We start from the raw sequence: 321 nt of genomic DNA, 5'->3' as shown, positions 1-321 counted from the left end.
GCCCCTACGACATCAGCCGAGAGGGCTACAAGGACTGGACCTTCATGTCTACACACTTCTGGGACGAGAACCCCAACGGGACCTGGACACTTCAGCTGGAGAACAAGGGTGATGCCTATAACACCGGTGGGTGCCCAGGGGAGTGAACCCAATTCTCAGGGCTCACCCACTGCCCTGTCATTGCCTCTTCCTTCCCCCACTTTGATTAGCAACTCGTTGGCTTGTCCTCATTCTGCTCCTCCTGGGCACGTGAGCCCTCTTCTCCTGCAGGGCTGTGTTGTTTTGTTCTGAGGGTCTCCCCAGCCAGCACACAGCCACGAA

At 57.3% G+C, this 321-nt stretch overlaps 1 protein-coding gene across 1 annotated transcript in view; it reads left to right on the top strand.

Annotated features, from left to right (window-relative positions):
- LOC104270016 (proprotein convertase subtilisin/kexin type 4-like) overlaps positions 1–321 on the top strand; it is a gene marked incomplete at its 3' end in the record, with an annotated part of 5,224 nt that overhangs the window by 4,259 nt on the left and 644 nt on the right. Inside the window, 1 exon segment of the mRNA XM_009864245.1 lies at positions 1–126. Coding sequence (XP_009862547.1) covers positions 1–126 — 126 coding nt within the window.

The sequence above is a fragment of the Apaloderma vittatum genome, unplaced genomic scaffold (genome assembly GCF_000703405.1).
Source record: "Apaloderma vittatum isolate BGI_N311 unplaced genomic scaffold, ASM70340v1 scaffold27202, whole genome shotgun sequence".
NCBI classification, from domain to species: Eukaryota; Metazoa; Chordata; class Aves; order Trogoniformes; family Trogonidae; genus Apaloderma; species Apaloderma vittatum.
This window is presented reverse-complemented; position numbering and strand designations above follow the sequence as displayed.